The 23,165-nt window shown below is 41.0% G+C and overlaps 1 protein-coding gene and 1 long non-coding RNA gene across 2 annotated transcripts; one reads left to right on the top strand and one right to left on the bottom strand.

Annotated features, from left to right (window-relative positions):
- Positions 1 to 1,544: 1,544 nt before the first annotated feature.
- On the bottom strand, positions 1,545 to 3,243 carry LOC124254851. Its single transcript, XR_006892572.1, has 2 exons — positions 2,556 to 3,243; positions 1,545 to 2,016 (listed from the first exon to the last, which is right to left on the bottom strand). It is a non-coding gene; the product is annotated as an uncharacterized LOC124254851 (long non-coding RNA).
- A 16,155-nt stretch (positions 3,244 to 19,398) lies between these two features.
- On the top strand, positions 19,399 to 22,681 carry LOC124254846 (thyroxine 5-deiodinase-like). Its single transcript, XM_046688700.1, has 2 exons — positions 19,399 to 19,619; positions 21,387 to 22,681. Exon 2 carries the CDS (start codon positions 21,402 to 21,404, stop codon positions 22,158 to 22,160), a length of 759 nt encoding a protein of 252 aa, XP_046544656.1. The 5' UTR covers positions 19,399 to 19,619; positions 21,387 to 21,401; the 3' UTR covers positions 22,161 to 22,681.
- The last annotated feature ends 484 nt before the right edge of the window (positions 22,682 to 23,165 follow it).

The raw sequence follows: 23,165 nt of genomic DNA, 5'->3' as shown, positions 1-23,165 counted from the left end.
GTGTACAGATAATTTACACGAGAATATTTACAGCCGAGATTATAAGTAATATACTGAGAACAGGTTTTAAGTCTGGACTTTAAAAATGTCAATTGTGTCAGAGCTTTTAATATGTGCCTGAACCTTGTCAATCAGAATAAACAAGGCGTGACGAGGCTATGACGTATGTAGAATCTGTTAGTGGTCTTGAATAACACGCGGCCTGCCTTTAGAATCCCCCACCAAATATGCGCAGTGAAATCAAGCATATTTGTATCTTTTTGCTTCAGAACATTGTTCACTTCACGGCTGTCCCTATTCTTAACCATGACGTTGCAATATTGTTGTACAAATGTGTTACACCGACTCGCTCGGTTGTGTTCCCATGACGACAGTGGTCAGACTGGCCTGACATTTGTAAAGGCTTGTTCAGCGCAGTGTTTGTTTACATCACAGAAATATACAAATTCATTTCATGGGGGACTTTAGGGGACGCTCACGGTGAAATGCTCGCTCTTATTTTTCACACAGAATAGGAAAGCCACCATTTTGGTTTCTCTACGATTGATTTTAGCTATCCTAAGTTGGTCATGAGCAACTTAGACTTTGAATCATAACTTTACGATTGACTTAGGTAAGATTGGTTAGTGGAACGGTATGCCGATCGTAACGTCACACTAAGATTGGGATTTTAGGGGTTTACGACTGGCATAGGGCTAAGATCGGTTAGTGGAACGGCACCCTGGACGTGTTGGATTTTAAGGCTGCTTTATAAATTTATTGTAGCTGTGCAATCCATTTGTCTGCCGGTTAAGACTTCAATGCGATGTATATCGATCCATACAGTTTATCTGATTAGTGGATCCAAGCAGTGTATCTGATTCCTAGATCCATGCGGTTTATCCGATCACTGGATGCAAGCAGTTTATCTGATCCAAGTTGTGTATCTGATTCTTGGGTCCAAGCGGTGTATCTCATACCTAAATCCAAGCAGTTTATTTGATTCCTGGATACATACAGCTTATCTGATTCGTGGATCCAAGCAGTGTGTCTGATTCCTGGGTCCAATCTGTTAATATGATTACAGGATCCATGCAATATATCTGATTCCTGGATCCAAGCAGTGTGTCTGATTCCAGGATGCAAGCAGTTTATATGTTTCCTGGATCCAAGTGATGTATCCGATTCCTGGATCCAAGAGGTTTATCCAATTCATGGATGCAAGCAGTTTATATGATTCCTGGATCCGAGAGGTTTATCTAATTACAGGATCCAAGTGGTGTATCTGATTCCTGGATCCGAGCGGTTTATCTAATTACAGGATCCAAGTGGTGTATCTGATTCCTGGATCCGAGCGGTTTATCTAATTACAGGATCCAAGTGGTGTATCTGATTCCTGGATCCGAGCGGTTTATCTAATTACAGGATCCAAGTGGTGTATCTGATTCCTGGATCCGAGCGGTTTATCTAATAACAGGATCCAAGTGGTGTATCTGATTCCTGGATCCGAGCGGTTTATCTAATTACAGGATCCAAGCAGGGTATCTGGATCCAAGCAGTTTATCTGATTCCTGGATGGCTCCGTGCTGTTTATCTGATTCCTGGATCCAAGCAGTTTATCTGATTCCTGGATCCAAGCAGGGTATCTGATTCCTGGATCCAAGCGGTGTATCTGGATTCATGCGGTTTATCTCATTCATGGATCCAAACGGTTTATCTGATTCCTGGATCCAAGCAGTTAGCTTGATCCAAGCAGTTTATCTGAATCCTGAATGGATCAATACGGTTTATCTGATTCGTAGATGGATCCAAGCGGTTTATCTGATTCGGGGATCCAGGATGATAGCGTGGGATAAAGCATATTTACATTTTCTTGCAAGAATCAGTCCAGCCTAGGGGCAGACTTAAACTTAAGAAGTTGTGGTATATACAAAACTTCAAAAAGTATATATTATCGTTTTATCCATACCTGCTAATGCTCTGTTTGTTTGCTGCTAAACTTTGCACTCTGCATTGTTCCAGCTCAATAACGGCGGTCTGTAAATGATGAACTCAGGTGATAAAGTCACTGACATCATGAACATTGATCTACGCAATAGGGATACAACGACATACATAAACCACTAGACTAATGCTTAGTCTCTGAATATATATAATTTTGATAGTAACAAACAAGCCCATTTAAATTGAAAAGGAGCCCCAGGGAGACCAGATACTCAGAACCTGAGGAAATCTAGACTTGCTTTATTGAGAGCTTTAGCACTGCCGAGAGGGCTTGGCAGTAGGGAAAATAATGTGGTTCAGGGACTGTGAGACAGACTAATAAACCACGTCAGCGAGCCTGACCACCCGACGATGGTAGTTGCCACTTGCGACAAACATGGGTTGCTGTAACACGGATCTTCACGGGAGGCCCACGTTATTAAAAATATGCAGATGCATATGCAGATACAGACTTTAATGATACAAACTGGTCAACTGATAAATCAGCCTGCTTATAGATCCCAAATTGAACGTTAACAATAAGCAGATTAGAATAATAACATCCACTGAGTGCAGGGTAACGGGGACAATACCTTTGTTTTGGTACCGTGCGTGTTAACGTTCCTTTGGTATTTCTTAAACACAACCAAACATGAGGGTGCTCATCCCATTTGGTACGCCGGATGCCGCAAAGTAGTCAGGTTGAGGCTCGTGTTTGTTCAAAGCGCCTTTATATAGCTGGAATAGTTCCGAATGCTGCCTGAAGCGAACAAAAAAACCAAGACAAATAAGAAACAATCTTGCAAAGCGTGTTAGATGACGTTAAATATTTGACGTTATAGTTCCCGAATATATTCGAAACATAGTTTAACGTACACAGTTCCGGACTTGACATGCTAGTTTTGGTCAGGAAGCTCATGTGGCAAACAAAGGCCCATGCGGCTCTGCCACGGAAGCCAAGCGTGTGTGTTAACGTGCTGACTGAATGAACTGAGGTGTGTAGTTGGAACGCCCTGTATGTGTTGATGTCGGCCGTTGGTCACCTAGTTACCTGTAGCCTGGTGGAATCACCCAGAAATTACCAGGATCAGTACCAGCTTCACCCAGACACCTGTAGCCTGGTGGAAGCCCCCCGAAAGTACCAGGAACAGTACCAGCTTCACCAAGACACCTGTAGCCTGGTGGAAGCCCCCAGAAATTACCAGGAACAGTACCAGCTTCACCCAGACACCTGTAGCCTGGTGGAAGCCCCAGAAAGTACCAGGAACAGTACCAGCTTCACCTAGACACCTGGAGCTTGGTTGAAGCCCCCAGAAATTACCAGGATCAGTACCAGCTTCACCCAGACACCTGTAGCCTGGTGGAAGCCCCCCGAAAGTACCAGGAACAGTACCAGCTTCACCAAGACACCTGTAGCCTGGTGGAAGTCCTCAGAAATTACCAGGAACAGTACCAGCTTCACCCAGACACCTGTAGCCTGGTGGAAGTCCTCAGAAATTACCAGGAACAGTACCAGCTTCACCCAGACACCTGTAGCCTGGTGGAAGTCCCCAGAAATTACCAGGAACAGTACCAGCTTCACCCAGACAAGCCTGGTGGAACCAGAAATTACCAGGAACAGTACCAGCTTCACCCAGACACCTGTAGCCTGGTGGAAGTCCCCAGAAATTACCAGGAACAGTACCAGCTTCACCCAGACACCTGGAGCCTGGTGGAAGTCCTCAGAAATTACCAGGAACAGTACCAGCTTCACCCAGGCACCTGGAGCTTGGTGGAAGTCCCCAGAAATTACCAGGAACAGTACCAGCTTCACCGAGACACCTGGAGCTTGGTGGAAGTCCCCAGAAATTACCAGGAACAGTACCACCGAGTCACCTGGAGCTTGGTGGAAGCCTCCAGAAATTACCAGGAACAGTACCAGCTTCACCGAGACACCTGGAGCCTGGTGGAAGCCCCCAGAAACTACCAGGAACAGTACCAGCTTCACCGAGACACCGTGCAAATTGAAAATGAAAGTTATGGCAAGATGCATTACCCGAATTAATATTAATGATATACTTTATTGACTCGTCATAAGATATGGATCGTTGGTAAGCGTGGTTTCACAGCATTCCGTTTATCAGGATGCGGGACCAGATTATTGTCGCCTGTTAATTACATTACTGGTAATATTTCACTTTTCATAGATGTAAGTATAATAGGTTTTCGGACTTTAGTAGAAAGGTAATGATATATATTGTATCTAGAACATACGCGACAGCATATGTTGCAGCAGCTGTTTGGCGGCATCCACACACTAGGAGAGCACCGAGACGTGAGAGTTGCTGGAAGGTATGTCTTGTCTACTAAGTAGATTGAGTCGATGGCAAATTGTGCTACCGGTTTTCGCGAACACCTTGTATTATAACTGATTTTCAGTGGTCTATTCATATCATTTTCACAGCTATTTTGTCTTTTCCACCAAACTGAACCCTTTTTGAGGACGGTAGAGACTGGATATTCTTTTCCAGTGATTATATATAAGTTAAATACCTTGTACTACGTCTGTATCTGGTTGCTTAACAGGGTCGAGGAAAAATATATTTATATCGAAACGTTGTGTGTGTTTTCTAATTCTGAATTGCAAATTAACGTGTTCGATAAAGAAACAGGACTGGGAGAAACGTGGAACTGAAAACCAGCAATCGTGACGTTCTATATCAGAATTTCAAACAGTTTTCAAGCACCTTGCCGCGATATCAATTGAATCGTATCGAGACACGTCTGCAATGTATGCAGACAGATGTTTAAACTCAGGAACGTTTTTCTTCTATGTCTGTTCCCAGCTCTTTGAGAACCGCCTCCGTGCGTGGTGTAGTGGTTAAAGCGTCCGCCCGGAGAGCGGAAGATCGCGGGTTCGATCCCCGGCCGCTTCATACCAAAAGACGTTAAGACATGGTACTTGTTGGTCACTGCCTGGCGCTCGGCATAAATGGGTACAACAAGGACTGGTCGGCTCGGAGTCAGTACAATATGTTTGAGTGGGGTATGCTTAGCTGCGGCATGGTATCTCAGTGGGCTAACACTTTAAAACCAACTTAAGTCTGGGCTAGTGCAAGCATCCACACATACACACGCATGCACGTCGTCATATGAGCAAAATATTCTTAAGTGCGACGTTAAACCCCACTTCTCCTCACCTCACCTCATTTCACCTCATCTCACCCAGCTGTTTACGGTAGTTTTGAATAATCGGTAGTCGAAATGAATCTATTTTTAAGTGATAACCGCACCGGTTGTTAAATTTAATTGACTGGTAAATCTCAATCTTTAACAAACCGTTTGAAGCAAAAGTAAACCCAAGCAGAGTCCCAAAAGGACCAGAAAATAGAATTAAACTATTCAACAAGTATGGAAATCTCTTGAAAACATGGAAGTGTCCAAAACGTCCATTTGGGGGCACTTCGCTAGTCGTCCACCCAAAACGTGCAGGGTAGATCCCTAATTAATGCCCCTCACAAGACAGGATATTCCAATGATATAGTACAGTAGAACAGTAGAGGACTAATAACAACTTTCAGAGAATTACTGTATTTGTTCAGGATTTTACACCATCAGCACTTAGTCTGCAGGAAACATATAAGTTATAACAGGCAGATTCTTTTAACTTGCTTCATTTCAATGCATATCATTATGTTTCACCCTGGTTCAGCAGACTGTTATCCATATCCCTGCTACACATACTACTAATCTTCAAACTGCACATTTAGGACCCACTACAGATTTTATTTTATGCCATTTTGCAACTCCCGTCACGTCCCGTGCCTATTGACACCTGTGAATCCAAATGTTTCTCCAACCTAAATCTGTGTTTTCACTTGGAAAACGGAAGAAATAATCTTTACATTATTCCAGGACGCCGTGCATCCCCAGACAACACAATACACCATCTTACCATTTACAAAAACGACAGAAAAATGCGGTTTACATTACTGTAGGGCTTGGCCTTAGGCAATATGTCCGACCTTTGTCATATATGACGTCACGAGTGAAAAGGTCACGTGAGTTGTCAGCGGAATGTGCATAATGGCCGAAGCTCAGATAACAGTTTTCGCGATTAAAATATGAATAAATAATACTTTTGAATTAAAAATTGGGGTACATGATTCTGATGACTTTATCTTTCACCCAGTCATTTTATTGCAGTTTTCTAGCATTCTCCTCTAATAACGAGTTTTCTTTGTTCTTTAGCGAGATGCATTTAATAAGGGCATTTTCCTAGATGTCTGCAACACGTCAGAAAACTAAACTCTATCGTGCTTGAGCCCTATGTTGTAAATACAGATATATTCTAACCTTCTCCAGTCACTGTCAATAGGTCTAATTCTCGCACCTATGTAGGTCAGAGACAATGGCGACAAATGACTCGGCAAAACCTGAGTGGGCAAACTGCTCGACATAACTTGAATGTGCGATAAAGGCTTACCTGAACTGCAAACAGGACAAGGCCGATATTGCCTCAGAGTTTTTTTAATGGGACATGACGTGTCCAATACTGCCTCAGTCCTATTCAACTGGATAGGACAAAGCCAATATGGCCTCAGTGTTATTGAACGGGACAGGACAAGGCCAATATGGCTTCACTGTTATTGAACGAGATAGGACAAGGCCAATATGGCTTCACTGTTATTGAACGAGACAGGACAAGGCCAATATGGCTTCACTGTTATTGAACGAGACAGGGCACAGCCAATATGGCCTCGGTGTTATTGAACGGGACAGGGCAAGGCCAATAGGGCTTCACTGTTATTGAACGAGACAGGACAAAGCCAATATGGCCTCAGTGTTATTGAACGAGACAGGACAAGGCCAATATGGCTTCACTGTTATTGAACGAGACAGGACAAGGCCAATATGGCTTCACTGTTATTGAACGAGACAGGACAAGGCCAATATGGCTTCACTGTTATTGAACGAGACAGGGCACAGCCAATATGGCCTCAGTGTTATTGAAAGGAACAGGACAAGGCCAATATGGCTTCACTGTTATTGAACGAGACAGGACAAGGCCAATATGGCCTCAGTGTTATTGAACGAGACAGGACAAGGCCAATATGGCCTCAGTGTTATTGAACGAGACAGGACAAAGCCAATATGGCCTCAGTGGTATTGAACGGGACAGGACAAGGCCAATGGCTTCACTGTTACTGTTATTGAACGAGACAGGACAAGGCCAATATGGCCTCTGTGTTATTGAACGAGACAGGACAAGGCCAATATAGCTTCACTGTTATTGAACGAGACAGGACAAGGCCAATATGGCATCGCTGTTATTGAACGAGATAGGACAAAGCCAATATAGCTTCACTCTTATTGAACGAGACAAGACAAGGCCGATATGGCTTCACTGTTATTGAACGAGACAGGGCAAGGCCAATATGGCCTCAGTGTTATTGAAAGGGACAGGACACGACCAATATGGCCCGCAGTGTTATTGAAAGGGACAGGACAAGGCCAATATGGCCCTCAGTGTTATTGAAAGGGACAGGACACGACCAATATGGCCTCAGTGTTATTGAAAGGAACAGGACAAGGCCAATATGGCCCTCAGTGTTATTGAAAGGGACAGGACAAGGCCAATATGTCCCTCAGTGTTATTGAAAGGAACAGGACAAGGCCAATATGGCCCTCAGTGTTATTGAAAGCAACAGGACAAGGCCAATATGGCCCTCAATGTTATTGAAAGGGACAGGACAAGGCCAATATGGCCCTTAGTGTTATTGAAAGGGACAGGACACGACCAATATGGCCTCAGTGTTATTGAAAGGAACAGGACAAGGCCAATATGACCCTAAGTGTTATTGAAAGGGACAGGACACGACCAATATGGCCTCAGTGTTATTGAAAGGAACAGGACAAGGCCAATATGGCCCTCAGTGTTATTGAAAGGGACAGGACAAGGCCAATATGGCCCGCAGTGTTATTGAAAGGAACAGGACAAGGCCAATATGGCCCTCAGTGTTATTGAAAGGGACAGGACAAGGCCAATATGGCCCTCAGTGTTATTGAAAGGAACAGGACAAGGCCAATATGGCCCTCAGTGTTATTGAAAGGGACATGACAAGGCCAATATGGCCCTCAGTGTTATTGAAAGCAACAGGACAAGGCCAATATGGCCCTCAGTGTTATTGAAAGGGACATGACAAGGCCAATATGGCCCTCAGTGTTATTGAAAGGGACAGGACAAGGCCAATATGGCCCTCAGTGTTATTGAAAGGGACAGGACAAGGAGAATATGGTCTCAGTATGATTTAACGGGTAGTGACTGTCTATATTTTCGTAACCTTGTATTTACCACCATCACCTCGCCTGCTGTATTATGCAGATTAACATGTATGGAGCATGATGTTGAATTAGGATATTTTAGTCCACCTCCTCATCCTTAACATCCCCGTTACACGTACCAGTGTTTAGCAGGTGCTTGGATTTGATGTATATGTTGCAAACACTACCATTTCCTATAATATTGGACCGCCTCTGTGGTTTAGTTAGAGCGTCCGCCCGGAGAGCAGAAGGTCGCGGGTTCGATCCCCGGCCGCGTCATACCAAAAGACGTTAAAATATGGTACTTGTTGGTCCCTGCCTGGCGCTCGGCATTAATGGGTACAACAAGGACTGGTCGGCTCGGAGTCAGTACAATGTGTCTGAGTGGGGTATTCATGCTTCACTGCGGCATGGTATCTCAGAGGGCTAGCACTATAAAACCAGCTTCAGTCTGGGCTTGTACAAGCAGCCGCACATACACATACACACGCATGCACGTCGTCATATGAGCGAAATATTCTCAAGCACGACGTTAAACCAAATTTCACCTCACCTCACCTCACCTCACCTCACCTCACCTCACCATCCTGGAAGACTGAAAGACTCATTATTACGCTCCGTACATAACAGTACAGTGATATCACTCCAAAGTGGCTGAGTCCGTTTAGTGTGTGCGACTTAGACGTTTTTATCAGTTTGACGTACAGAAATACGTAACGATGTCTAACGTTCACATGCACTGAATATATCAGCATTTTAAACCTTCTTTGTGTTCCTGGAGGTATGGTTGATGAGAAACATCATACACAATCAGGTATCTAGGTGACCTTTGATTCGTGCGTAGAATACATTTAATGTGTAGCATTCGGGGATCGGTGACGTCAGTCACCCCTAGATCCCCACTCTCCAACACTACTGTGTATGTTAACCTTGGCCATGTCTGTAGCCATTGTCCACAGTTCAGTCACCAAGGACATTCGGTGGTTGACATAAATATTCCATCATGTTCTAGAAACTGAAATAACAAATGCCCCGCTCAGCACAAAACAGTTTGGTGTATTTGATAGCAGGATACCCGTGAAGGTCCGGGTTAGAATATTGATCTTCAGTAACCCATGCTTGTCGTAAGAGGCGTCTAACGGGATCGGGCCGTGGTCAGACTCGCTGACTTGGTTGACACATCGGTTCCCAATTGCGGAGATCGATGCTCATGCTGTTGATCACTGGATTGTCGGGTCCAGACTCGATTATTTACAGACCGCCGCCATATAGCTGGAATATTGCTGAGTGGGGCGTAAAACTAAACTCACTCACTCAATCACTAATAGCAGGATTTTACTTTGGAGAAGGGGCGTTACTCTGTACACGTTTGGCTTATGTTGAATTCGATTAAATTATGTTTTAGGCAGCGTTCATGACCAGTGTAACTATTCAGAGTCGCGCTTGCGTGTGTGCGTGTGCGTGTGTGCGTGCGTGTATGTGTGCAGTATAGGTTCAGACTGATAATCATGTCCCAGAGTAACATGTATGCACGACTTAGACGCAGTATAAGCAGTCAGGTTGATCAGACTCACTGCGCCAGGCAGGGTAACAAAAAGTTCACTTTTAACCAGGGAATCAAACCGAGCTTTCGCTTTCTATGCGCGAGCTCTTTCCACGGAGATGGCTATTTATCATCTGGGCTGTCCTTTGTGCTTTAAATAGGATTACGTTAGATTTACGAGTTCATTGTTTCCTGTAGAAGTTATGATCGGTTTTGAACTCTTGGGGGCAACACTTCAAGTATACAACACTATCAATGTTTACTGAATGTATCTGTATCAGACGGAGCAAGAGGTTACTTCGTGGTGATAAAAAATTGAATATTTTACCGAAATTATAGGCTGAGAAAAAGCTCATGGGAGGTTTTCCAAGATGTGCAGATTTTTAGTTTACTTACTTATGTTTACGTCAATTTTCAGTAGTTGGCTGGCATCGAGGAAAGCAGTATATATTATACCGCGGTGGCAATGGCCGCCATGGTACATTACTAGTATTCCTGTAGCATGTCTGATGGCACATGCGGGGCTATGGGTATTTATGCATTACAAATTGGGTCTGTGGTTGTCTGTGACAGTTCATAATTTGCTGTGTATATTTTACACATTATCGTTATATTCAGTATACTTTCGACCAAACCCCTTAATTCGTGAAAGGGACAACCTGATAAGTTTGCTGTGTTTATTCAGTAATGGACTATGCCACGGTAGGTAACCGCACATGAGGCGAAACAATAGTGAATCATATAATAGTGGAACTAGTAAACGGATATTACTATCGAGTAACTGGTTTTCTTCCAAGTGTTTATGCTAATGTAACATTCTGAAACTGTCTCATTTAGTCCATTTGCAAACGTTATGTTAAGTCTGAGGGGACAAAGAGGTTTACGGATAATTGCACTGAAAGTTCATCCAATTCAATTTCTATACATGTATGTGTTTTACACATTCACGTTATGTTGTCAGTTGTTCAGGTATATTTATAATAAAACCGCTAAATTCATTAAACAAGTGTTATGAACTTTGTCCCAATAACAAGGGGGAGGCACTGGAACAAGTGTAGGTGTTGAATGCTGCATGTACCTAGCATGCAACAGCTGACCTCAACCAACGAAACATATTTTTCCAGCGCCAGTTTGATACAACATTCTGAACATCTGCTTTCGTCATTGTAACTTTTGAAATATAATTCTAAATTAACAATGATGTTTTAAGTAGTGTTCAGGGCCCCGTTCCTGATAGCGATCGTAGCGCTACGGACAGTCGTATATCTATGTTAAAGTATAGGAGTTACGATCAACTTAGCGCTACGATTGCTTTGAGGAACGGGGCCCTGAACTGTTTATGGGATATATCAGTAATATAATACAAAGTGCATGTGATTCTTTTTTTTTAATTGTTTGCAACATGTTATATTTGGTCCACTTAATTATAAAATTCCCGTCTGAACTGAACTTTATGTACTGCAAACATTGTACATGCTCCTCCATAAAAATCATCACCCACCCTCCTACCTACCCCACCATAGCCATAAATTATGAACGCTCCTTACTGACTTTGAAACTGCCGTCCAGAGTGCCTTCCTCGCCATCTTTCCTGACGTCGAACTAAAAGGATGTTAGTGAAGAGAACTATGTCCCTTCCACTTGTCCCCGTGCACACTGTCAGTGACGTGTGGTTCCATGCCCTAGAAAATGCTCCACCCGGTAACAACATCAACAGCTTCACCGACGACTACGTGACAACCAACTGTGTGGAGGGTGACCACGGCAACATGGAACCACTGTGCAACAGAAGAGTCACGAATGACCAACCATGCTGAGGGGCGGCACAGAAAGCTGAATGTGTTGACAGAGAGCCACCCTAACATCTACAAAATCATAGACTTGTTTTAAGAAGGAACCGGTCTGGATCGAATCCTGTATTCTTCAACTGCAAGGCGGTGCCAGGCCACCACCTAGAAAACGTAGATACATTCAGGTATCTTTACTTTCAAGAATGAACTTGAAACAAGAAACATTTCTATTCACGACTATGTTGATCGTGTTTTGTGCCTTATCGGCCATAAAAGTCCATCAGTGTATATTAATAATATAATAGATATCTTTCCATTAGTAAATGTGAAAAATCATATGTCAATCTACTTGTAAGTAAGTATTTATTAAAATATCCAGTAAATATGCGATGAAATTATAAATAAAATGGTGATAATTTACACCTTCATTTTCTTTTTTGCTGGTGACCAAATCTCAAAGGGAACTAAATTACAGGTGGACCTTTCGTTCTTGGGGATTATATCGCTTCACTGATCTGGAACCTTTTGATCTTAGAACAAAAGGGACGGTTATCTCATTCGGGCATTGTCAATTCAATCATGTTATTACACAGGTAACATGTTATATCTGGGATTACACTTTCTCAGTAAATACTGATTCTAGTTCTTTGGGATTCGAACCCACACTCTCAGAATCAGGCGCCTAATCGCCACCACACAAAGTCAGTGATCTAACCCACTCAGCCACTACGGCTTTGTGAAGGGAAGCATTCACATTTGACCCCATTTAAAATGGCATTGTGTATTCACGTTATTACACACACTTAATATACAGAATAGGTCACCGTCTAACTTACTTATGTTTGTAATCTGTTACACAAGTATATTTAAAAAGATCATTCGGTGTTGTCTACATTAATGTTTACATTTACATGCGTACATACTGGTTGTCAATATTTCAAATATATATGGTAAATGCTGCAACCAGAATAACACGATCTTGGAATATATTATTCTTGATAAAATGGTTTCTGATCCACAACTTGTTCCGGCCAATGCGAACTGAATTCCAATCATGTCTTATAGTGTAGTCACGCTAGGGTAATATGGTGTTAACAGATGTTTGCAATTTCTGGCCTTGTTTACACAAAAATACCCACGGTAATATTATTTTGTGCATATCAAATAATGCTAAGCAGGACAGTTAATGGCACTTACAATCTAGAGCTGGTCTAGAGATGTTTCACCTCAAATTTCGCATTTCCATGGACCAGGTTGTTGTCAGTTCCCTAAAGAGGTACGGTGTAATGATTTCACAATTCCCTCGATGCTTGAATAGTGCCATACATTATGTAACATTTCTTTTTTCCAAAAATATATAGTAGGGATGCTTTTGAATTGTCCCTATTGTATATCATCTGTTCTGAATGAATCTCTTTGTCTGCGATAACAGTCGGGAAGTTTCCATTCAAACTATTGTGAAATACCTGCATTGAAGTACATACATTAGTCTGTGAAATACAGGCAACTACGAACGATATCAGTCATGTGTTTAAAGACACGTTTAAGTCCAACATTTATGTAAGAGATTTCGCAACAACCATAACATGGAACCGTTTCTACTTGTAGACAAGTGGAGCTTTGGCTTCCATCGAACAGGTAAGATGCTTGTTACTGGTTTTAACCAACTCGCGTCACCTATACTATACGCACTTTGACGGTCTCTTTCGTGAATTTCCAGTGTTGTTTGTTTACACCGATTGTTCAAAATGTTTCTTTTAATGATGAATATAACCATTAATGTTGAGTATCTACACAAACGGGGACCTAGAGGTATAACACATGGGCGGATCCAGGAATTTTGAAAGGGAGGGGGTTCAGGGGGTTCGAACCCCCTGAAACCCCCTCTGGAACCGCCAATGTAACAGACAACTGCATGTGAGCAGCTACCTACAATGTGATAAAACACATCCCTGCGATAAGGAGCACTGCTTACAGTGATGACAACATTACAAGGTGCGCTTTTCAAGAAATAACTGTTCTGTTGGAGACGTAAATATTTTAGTGGAGATGTTCTACTGTAACAATACATTAATAGGCTCCATTTGTGTTACTGTTGCTATCACTTTAGACTGGCATTTAGTCCCAGAAATACAATATTATTTAGAGATATATATCTACAAACAATTCATGGATGAATAATAAAATTCAAAAGGCGTCCAAAGCAAGTTTCGATGTCTGTCTTGAGGCATTCTGGATTTCAGCTTGACTCTCATATAATACACTCGTCAGGGTCTGGGAACATGCCGTCATCATCCGGTCACCGTGCCTTGTGGGTGGGAGGAGTCATCTGAGGACCTATGACCTTATCGAACATAGCTTACGTGTCCATAACCGACTTGTTCATGAAAGGAAGTAGGTTATGCCAGAATAGTGTCCCAGCTCTCCTAGCTGAGACAGAACCACTGCGGCAGTGTGGCTGAAGAGGTAAGACATTTGTCGTGTTGAGAATAAATTCTAAGTTTTGTTTACAGTAACCAACGTTGATAGTTGAAAGGCGTGTTCTCGTTTGAGGACATTACGTGTGTTCTCGTTTTAGGACATCAAGACATCGGCGATTGAATTATAATGACAATTCGTTCTTCTTTTTCCATTCATAAAACAAGTTTTGAATATCGTAACAAACAACTGGTAATGACAGACGATGTTTAATGGTCAATTATTGTTCCACGAGATTTGAACCAATCTGTGTCAGTTTTTAATTCATCATACTATGCATGTAATGGTGACAGGTGTAGTAATACAACAACAGTAATCTAATGTATCATTTGGACATCTGGAGCTAACTAGTTCCGTGTCGCCTTTACGACCTCATTATCAAGATTAAACAGGTGAGCAGAGAGATGATGAGTCGTGTAAGACTAAATATATAACAGTATGTCGGCCCGATATGTCAACAAACTGTCTAGGTAGTGGTAAACCGTAGACAAACACAGAGGCACAGCAAGTATTGAGTGCAGACAGATTGGAATCACACATTTTAAACAGATATATAAACAAATAGATAAACCGAAATTTGTACGGGGACACCAGGAACAGACTTCACACATTGTACCCATGTGGAGAATCGAATCCGGGTCATCGACGTGACGTGCGAACGCATCGACTAGGCACACACACACACACACACACAGACACAGACACACACACACACACACACACACAGAGACAGACACACAACACACTAGGCACACACACACACACACACACACACACACACACACAGACACACACACACACACAGAGACAGACACACAGAGACAGACACACACACACACACAGACACACACAGAGACAGACACACACACAGACACACACACACAACCAATTACAACAGCGGTTTAAATATATACAAATTCCTTGGCCTCAAAGGTACAACGGCAAGAAAACAAACATGCAGTGATTATACGATTATACCCATAATGATCCGTGATGACAGTATTCACCTCGCCTGCTCCAGCTTCGAAAACAGGCTAAGGCTGGTTTTTCTTCACACAATTCCTGTTTTTAAAGAAATCTGTGATCTGAAGAAATTATAAGAGATTGTATAGATATGAAAAGCATCCAGATATCTCTGTGATGGACGTATCTCTACTACTTTAGATGGCGTAGAAACCTCCACACTGTGTTTACTCTCTGTTTATATGTGACTCAATATGAACGCATCGCGAAAGGTTAACATACAGATGGTCACGTCACGATCAGCGGCGCTTGTTGTTTATGTAGGAGTAAGTATACCAGGATATTCCAATAAAGTTTGCATTTTCAAATTCCACGATTTCCAAAGCACACATTAAATCGAAAAAATCAGTAAAATACAATCAAGAGGAAAGTTTATATGTGTTTTCTGTAATAATGTATCATACTGATTTTAAACTACAATTTTGATATAGAATTTCAGTCGGCTAGTTGAATAATATGCCGGCTTCTATTATAACCAGACTATCGTGAATTACCAAAGACCCAATGCCGAGCGGCATGCTAATCTACAGTGCTGACTTAACATTCAGAACACCTCCCAGCTCTGAAAGACTTGAGAATGCAGCAGTGACTAAAATTATCCAACAATGTTCTCAAATAGCGTGATATTATAATTATTAAAACGCGAGAGTTGGGGAATCAGCTCGCTTGGCAAGAAGTCAAAGCATACCAACCGACACACAACACAATACCTGAGTAAATAAACGAACATTAAAATATTAGAACATGTTAGCAATGCAATCAGCTATCAAAGTACATAAACATCACATGTAGATTCGTTACACACGACACATACTAAATTCATCACGATACATATTCCATTGTAAACCAAAAGTCATTGTGTTCTTTAATCTGATTGGTTGAAAAACGTGATCAAACGTGATCACAAATGAGCAGTTCCAGATGCTACCGTGGGAGACAACCGAAACGGCCGGCTGATGACATTTCACTGCTGTACCCGTACTCGATGTCAATGAGAGCTGACACAAAAAACGTGTGTGGACCTTTCGGTTTACGGGACACCTGCAGTTTACGGGTCAATACCTGAGTAAAACATCATGTGTTGGCGAATGCATACAACACATGATGTTTATCTCCTAAGTCACAAAACAGCATAGTATTCACACGTAATACAATAGTTAAAATACCAGACACATTCTATACATTATACGACAGTCACAAAACAGCATAGTATTCACACGTAATACAATAGTTAAAATACCAGACACACTCTATACATTATATGACAGTCACAAAACAGCAAAGTATTCACACGTAATAAAACAATAGTTAAAATACCCGACACATTCTATACATTATACGACAGTCACAAAACAGCATAGTATTCACACGTAATACAATAGTTAAAATACCCGACACATTCTATACATTATACGACAGTCACAAAACAGCATAGTATTCATACAATAGTAATACAATAGTTAAAATACGCGACACATTCTATACATTGACACATTCTATACGACAGTCACAAAACAGCATAGTATTCACACAGCTAATACAATAGTTAAAATACCCGACACATTCTATACATTATACGACAGTCACAAAACAGCATAGTATTCACACGTAATACAATAGTTAAAATACCCGACACATTCTATACATTATATGACAGTCACAAAACAGCATAGTATTCACACCTAATACAATAGTTAAAATACCCGACACATTCTATACATTATACGACAGTCACAAAACAGCATAGTATTCACACCTAATACAATAGTTAAAATACCCGACACATTCTATACATTATACGACAGTCACAAAACAGCATAGTATTCACACCTAATACAATAGTTAAAATACCCGACACATTCTATACATTATACGACAGTCACAAAACAGCATAGTATTCACACCTAATACAATAGTTAAAATACCCGACACATTCTATACATTATACGACAGTCACAAAACAGCATAGTATTCACACCTAATACAATAGTTAAAATACGCGACACATTCTATACATTATATGACAGTCACAAAACAGCATAGTATTCACACCTAATACAATAGTTAAAATACCCGACACATTCTATACATTATACGACAGTCACAAAACAGCATAGTATTCACACCTAATACAATAGTTAAAATACCCGACACATTCTACGCGACACATTCTATACATTATATGACAGTCACAAAACAGCATAGTATTCACACCTAATACAATAGTTAAAATACCCGACACATTCTATACATTATATGACAGTCACAAAACAGCATAGTATTCACACCTAATACAATAGTTAAAATACCCGACACATTCTATACATTATACGACAGTCACAAAACAGCATAGTATTCACACGTAATACAATAGTTAAAATACCCGACACATTCTATACATTATACGACAGTCACAAAACAGCATAGTATTCACACGTAATACAATAGTTAAAATACGCGACACATTCTATACATTATATGACAGTCACAAAACAGCATAGTATTCACACCTAATACAATAGTTAAAATACGCGACACATTCTATACATTATATGACAGTCACAAAACAGCATAGTATTCACACGTAATACAATAGTTAAAATACCCGACACATTCTATACATTATACGACAGTCACAAAACAGCATAGTATTCACACCTAATACAATAGTTAAAATACCCGACACATTCTATACATTATACGACAGTCACAAAACAGCATAGTATTCACGTAATACAATAGTTAAAATACCCGACACATTCTATACATTATATGACAGTCACAAAACAGCATAGTATTCACACCTAATACAATAGTTAAAATACCCGACACATTCTATACATTATACGACAGTCACAAAACAGCATAGTATTCACACGTAATACAATAGTTAAAATACCCGACACATTCTATACATTATATGACAGTCACAAAACAGCATAGTCTTCACACGTAATACAATAGTTAAAATACGCGACACATTCTATACATTATATGACAGTCACAAAACAGCATAGTCTTCACAGTTAAAAATGCGCGACAATTCTATAAAACAGTCCCAAAACAGCAGTCTTCACGTACATTATAGTTAAACAGTCGACACAAAACAGCCTTCTGTTAATCAGCATTTAATAAGCATTCCTAATCAGTTATAAAGAATATACTGTACTCACGTTTACGACTAAACACTACTGATAATGGATTAAAGTTTCGAATCAAAACATACTAAGAAGCGTTTTGTTTTCTTTCATAGTGATATGTGATGATATGCCCTGGTCGGATGTCTCGAAGTTCGGATAACTCGATATTTTTTATTGGTCCCATGAATATCGAGACAACAGTGCTTGACTGTATATGAGACAGTCGTTCAACATCAACTTGAAAGAAGTGCTAAGGCTGGTAACATATAGTTAAGGTATTTACAATAGATTAAAGTTAATATAGAATAGCAATGGTCAAGATTTGTCGAACTTGACGAAAGCAAGGTGACATACTTTAGTGAATTTACCAGACATCCACCCAATGATTTGTGACTGTCCCCCGTATTATATACCTGTTCTAGTTATCGCAGATATTCGCGTTTACAGATAAAACTTACGATAACGGTGTTATTGTGAACTTGAGATTATGCCATTTAGTTGGACCAAAGCATCGATGGCCTGTCGCGAGTATGCCACGAAGGTATATGTGGCACGGACGTGATTTGACCAGCGTGGAATACAAACAGCCGTAAAGACAGATAAACGTAATGCACCTTGGTTCTGTTAGCTTTATAGATACTGGTCCCGGATTATGTCAGATGCTCGTTATCAATGTGACCCTTGACAGGTTTAAGATTGAGGAACGTGGTCAGTTAGTCTGTAATATTCCCAGTTTTCAATAACACATACCGTTATAAAATATTGGTAAAACTTTGTCCAGTTTTTCCGTGTTAATACAATGATGGTAATATTCCAGCTTGCAGCTATAGGCTAGGTATGATCATCACATGCGATGCTTGCCTTCTGTTGACTTCAGATATACTGTGAGATGACAGGTAACAGCTAACAGCTAGCCTTCTAACAAGATAAGTCTAAACTAAGGCAGATGATCCTGGAATAAACTTTGTAGTAAGTATCAATACAGCACACGTATAACACTGCCTCATCAGCGACCAAAAGCAACAACGAAACGCCCATTGTATCATTATCAAATCAGAAGCCAGTAGTCCGCTAGTGGGTGTGATCTATATGTGTTCAGGTAAATATTCCCAGGTTAAACAAATGACCGTGATGTAATCACTTATAACAACCACGAACACACAATCGCACAACGTTGTACAGCTGATATGGCCGTAGTATAGATGCACATGACTGGCTGATTTTTACCGTTATTTCTGAAGGAGTCATAAAACTAAGCCGGATGAGGTCATTGCCATAGGGAGAAATGTCATGTCATGACATTTACCTGGGGTGACGATCAACAGGCTGTAGTTACAAGGGGCGATGGGCATCTGATGTTTTGAAAGTAGATTTCAAATTGTAAGTACATACCAGATCATGTGTACAGTCATCAGTAGCGTAAGCACGCGTTGAAGTTCATCTTTTCTCCTAAACATTTCATATGTTCATCGTCATGTCCCGAAATCCACGCTCCATTATCTGGAGTGAGATCGGGAATGACCAACCTTACATATGTTGAAATAGCAACCCAACTGGTGGCCGGTTGGAACAACATATCGTTAACCCCCGGTCTCCTTATTGTAGTATTGCAGCCTGTATTTAAAGTATATCTTTCTGTTCAAATTCCACTGCATTAAATGTGCCGTGTATTTTAGTTGACAACGTGTCCCCGTGTATGACGTGTGAATACTCTATGCAAGCCTGTGTGTGCGTGTCAGTAGATGGGCTTGGTGATGGTAGGCAAACTATAGGTCCTGTGTACCATGTAAAGTAAGACAACTGCATTTACATATATTGTCACATTTTTTCAAATAAAATCCCACGTACGTACCTCACTGGCGAGGGGGCTCAGTATCCCGTATCTCAGTATTTGAACTTTATAAAAAAAATTACAAACGTTGTAAGACATGTTATACTACCCATCAAAAGTTTAGACTCGCTTAAATCAATCACTATATGTTATGTATGTACATATGGTTACAACGAAGATGAATTTCTCCACTAACTTGAGGGAAACGTGCAAACCTTATGCAGATTAATTGCACGAGGATCATGCATCAAATTGCTGAAAATGTGCAAATATGCATGTGAACAGCTGCGTTTGGGTGCAAAGTTTTGATAAAAGAATCGCCATTTTTCACCGAGTTTCATCATTTATTGAACACATGACAATAAACTTTTCAACGTCACGAATTTGTTTTACACTACATCAGCTCATGTATAAACAGTACCTTTAAACTGTATGGATTATTTTACAAAATATAGTTCATAACAGTTGACTGAAGTGAGTGGCTACATTTACATTAGTGAGTCTAAACTTTTGATGGTTGGTATATTTGGGATTACACTTTCTTAGTAATGTACAGATTCTAATACTTTTTGGGGGGTTGAGTCCCACTCCATGGGATGAGTCCTGTAATTTGCGGTGGCTGAGCAGGTTAGGCGGCTGACTTTGTGTCCTGTCGATGAGGTGCTTGACTCTGAGGGTGTGGGTTCGAATCCCGGATGGGACTCAACCTCCCCCACCAAAAAAACAAAACAACAACAACAAAAAATAGAATACAAATTAAAGAAAGTCCTAGAATCTGTACTTTACTAAGTGAGTGTAATCCCAAATATAACATATGTTATATTTGACCACTTTCTAAGGGCATTGTTTATGTATACACGTGTTCAGACGTAATAAACTATATAAACATTCGACGAATGTATCCTATGATATAATGAAATATGAAATAAGCCCCTGGAACAGACAGTAATGTCAATAAGCAAAAAAGAGTGTTGCTTTGAACCACAGATTGTTCTAAGAAAGAATAATCAATAAGAAGGGATGGGAAGGGTGAGGCGCGGTGGGAAGGGAGTGGGTGGATATTCTGGAGGGTGGAAGCACTATCTAAGGTCAATATCCGTTGTATGTTGTGCAGGTGGGCACTATTCATCTCGCCTCCAACCACATCATTATCATGTTTTTAACAATTAAAATTAAATGCGCAACATAACAGTAAAGTAAGCCGCTTCCCTTTTTGAAACATTGTGAGATTCAATATCGAGGCCTTTTAACAAATGCTGAAACTACTTCCGGGTGTATCATACATGCACTATTTCACGTAGACTTCACATTTTCAGAGAAAAGGCAAAACGATGGCGTCTCTAACGGCATCCTTGACCTTGATGCTCCGAGTATTTTTCCTGTGCTGCCACATGGTTGGGTTCTTTTTCATGCAACAAATATTGGCCCGTCTCTTCCTGTCCTACCGCAAGGAACTGGTTGACAGGATCGGCTCCGTGATGGACGGCTCTGGGCTCAGCAGGGACGATTACTCACAAAGCATTCACAGCTTCACATTTCTGAGTGCCCACTTCCGATGTAGATACATGGATCTTCTAAAAACAGCTTCTCTCAACGGCAAGGCTCCCAACCCGGAAGTGATTCCAATGGACGGAAAGACACGAAAGAAACTTCTAGATTTCGGGAAGAAAGATCGCCCTCTGGTGTTGAACTTCGGTAGCTGCACCTGACCCCCGTTTATGGTAAAGATGGCGAGATTCAGAGAGATCGTTGCTGACTTTACCAACCTAGCGGATTTTCTGATTGTGTACATTGAAGAAGCCCATCCTACTGATGGGTGGTTCTTCAGAAACAATATAGATATCCATCGTCACAACACCCTTGAAGACAGGGTCGCAGCAGCTCGGCGCCTGGGTGAACTGGAACCCTGCGATTGTGAGATTGTGGTGGACAACATGGACGATGAAGCTAACAAGCACTACGGCGGTCTGTTCGAGCGTCTGTACATAGTGCTAAACGGAGTGATTGTTTATGAGGGCATGCGAGGACCAGTTGGGTATAAAATAGAAGAGGTGTATGACTGGTTGTCAAAATACAGAGGCACTCAATAGGGGAACCATTATAATACTGTTCAAAGATATTCTGCTGTGTCTCATACAATGCCTAGACGTAGGGTAGTTGTTGTTGCAATAGCAGAAAGGTAATCAGAATTTATACATTTTTTAAGATGTCTGATAAAGTTAACAAATACTGTGTATTGTACTGACACTAATGGTTGGGTCACGGCAACCTGCATCTTATTCCACTCAGGTGAATGTTGTATAGAGTGTGACGTCGCTGTTGCAAACTGACCACAGCTGCAGAGACTGAAGTGACTATACACATTACTGGGGAGAATGACATGCCGGCACGTGCAGGGGGGGTCCATTGTGGAATGTATTCGTCATATTCGTCGTTCTTGATTTGTTCATTATTATTTTCTCGACTTTTCTTCTTTTGTTCTTAAATATTGCAGTTCTTGTCAACTTCTAGAGTATTTTGCGTGTCCAACAATTATATTCATGTCTTCTGCTTTAGGTGTGATTGTTTACATCGACATGTATGCTCTTTCTGATTAAAGAATTGAATGGAGCGTATTTCTTTTGGTCATATGTTCAGACTAAACAATATGTCACTCTCATACACTGCGTTCGGATTGAAGAGATAAATCAAGATTTCAATGTCCACGAAAGATAGTTTCACACCACTGTGTTTAATGTTTGCCTGTTGATAGAAAACGGCTTTGCAGATTAATATGTATTATATTGTGTATCAATTTCTAGCCCCCAGCATCTGATGGTATCTGACATTGGACTTGACACTTGACGGGTACCATCCGCTACGTGTTGAATTATCGCCATATGAAAGTATATGTCTGTCACTGGATTGTCTGGTCCAGGCACGAATAATTACAGACCGCCGTCATATCGGAATATGCTGAGTTCGGCGACAACAACAAACAATTCGATCAACAGTAAAACATAAGATAGGACAGATATGCAACTTGGACAGATTGTACCGGTGAGACGGGACTTTATCTTGCAGAGATTACATAGGCGACATACGCAGGATGTAGT

Source organism: Haliotis rubra, unplaced genomic scaffold, assembly GCF_003918875.1.
Source record: "Haliotis rubra isolate DU_JTF1 unplaced genomic scaffold, ASM391887v1 Scf115, whole genome shotgun sequence".
NCBI lineage: Eukaryota > Metazoa > Mollusca > Gastropoda > Lepetellida > Haliotidae > Haliotis > Haliotis rubra.
This window is presented reverse-complemented; position numbering and strand designations above follow the sequence as displayed.